We start from the raw sequence: 1,537 nt of genomic DNA on the forward strand, positions 1-1,537 counted from the left end.
AGTAGACATACGATACATTTGAAGCTCTACATGTTTTCACTTGTCTTTTGATTACTTCTCTTTTGCTGTGTGTGGAAATGTATTTTTCGTGTATTAAAAAGAGTAGCTAATGCAATTCGCATAAAAGGAACTTCATGATTACATACTATAAGAAAAGAATGAGTTTGTTTTGAAAATTATTGCCTACTTTATCCATCAATTATCAATATTTGTTAGATTTTTTTTATGAGTTATATGCCACGAAAAAACATGGATAAATTGGTTCACTATTCATAACATAAGTCCACGCAAAAAAATATTCCTTTTAAACCTGTTAAAAGAGGTATCAGACCTTCTTTGAAACTGGTTTAACGCCTAAACAGTGGCAGAAAATGCATTACATTACAGGTCCATTGGGGTGCAGCTGGTGGGATTCAACCAGAGTCGAGGATGGAACCAAGGCAGGAAGGCAGACACTCCCGCAATGTCACAACCAGGAACACATCTCGGCTCAGCATTCGAAATGGCCATAGCATTCGTCAGCCCTGCCCTGCTACCCAGACCGAGGAAACATTTTGAGCCGAGTAAAAGCCCAGATTGTGAAAACACCACCTCGGGCATGGCATGTTTATTGACATCCACATTTGGGTCCGTCACATACTAATCAAGGAGGCCAAAGTGGCTGTCGCGTGTGTTTGCTACGATAAGACTGCTGTTTCTGGGTGTGTTTTGTCTGAAGTCTGCGATTTTTGTTCGAAGTTCGGATGGGCGCTAGTCGGAAAATAGGGGGTCATTGTTTTCATTTTCATTATATCGCAGCACACCCGAGACGCCTCCACCCCCACACCCCAACCCAAGGGAATGTGAGATGTCATCCCTGTTCCCATTGCTTTCTAGGTGTTAAGACTTTCATAAAGCGTAATACTGCCATTGTAATATGCTTAGTTATTATATGTTGTATCAGATTCGGCTAAGATTACGATCATGAGTAAAATTCTGAGTAACGAAAATAATTACACCAAAAGACTACTCCTCACAAGGTAAGAAATAACCAGAGGAAGTTATCCTTGTCAGGTTTTGCGAAATATTAATTCATATTATTCTTATTTGAATAATGCATCTCGTTATATGCGCAGGCATTCTATTCCAACAAGAATGATGCAACAAGGCTCTCTTTTCTGTCTAAATTTCATGTTTGTAAATACAAGCTGATCAATTAGATTTTTCCTTGTTATATCTAGCTTTTTCTTCTTGTTTTCCTTTCCATTCTTATTATCATATTGTTTCATGCCTGCGGATGTTTCCTTATTTCTCCGCATGCATGGAGAAAAAAATTTATCCTTTTTAATGGTGTTTGAAAACTATGATTTGCAATTTCCTCCCCAAAATAAAATGATGGAGCAGGAAAAGTGAGTCAATTTCCAGTGGCAGAGATGGAGTCCGTGATGATACTACGATGAGCAGTATAAGCATTGTTGCTATTATCATTTATGCTGCTACTGTTCACTCCGATATGAACATGAATAAAAATTGCTATATTTACTGATAACGGAGTATG

General features: G+C 38.2%; 1 protein-coding gene across 1 annotated transcript in view; it reads left to right on the forward strand.

Moving 5' to 3' along the window:
* Positions 1-1,143, forward strand: part of LOC119590998 — a 6,297-nt gene extending 5,154 nt beyond the window's left edge. The window contains exon 2 of the mRNA XM_037939730.1: positions 388-1,143. Within this exon, the coding sequence (XP_037795658.1) occupies positions 388-643 (256 nt within the window). The 3' untranslated portion in view covers positions 644-1,143. The remainder of the gene's footprint in view (positions 1-387) is intronic.
* Positions 1,144-1,537: the final 394 nt, after the last annotated feature.

Source organism: Penaeus monodon, chromosome 28 (assembly GCF_015228065.2).
Source record: "Penaeus monodon isolate SGIC_2016 chromosome 28, NSTDA_Pmon_1, whole genome shotgun sequence".
NCBI classification, from domain to species: domain Eukaryota; kingdom Metazoa; phylum Arthropoda; class Malacostraca; order Decapoda; family Penaeidae; genus Penaeus; species Penaeus monodon.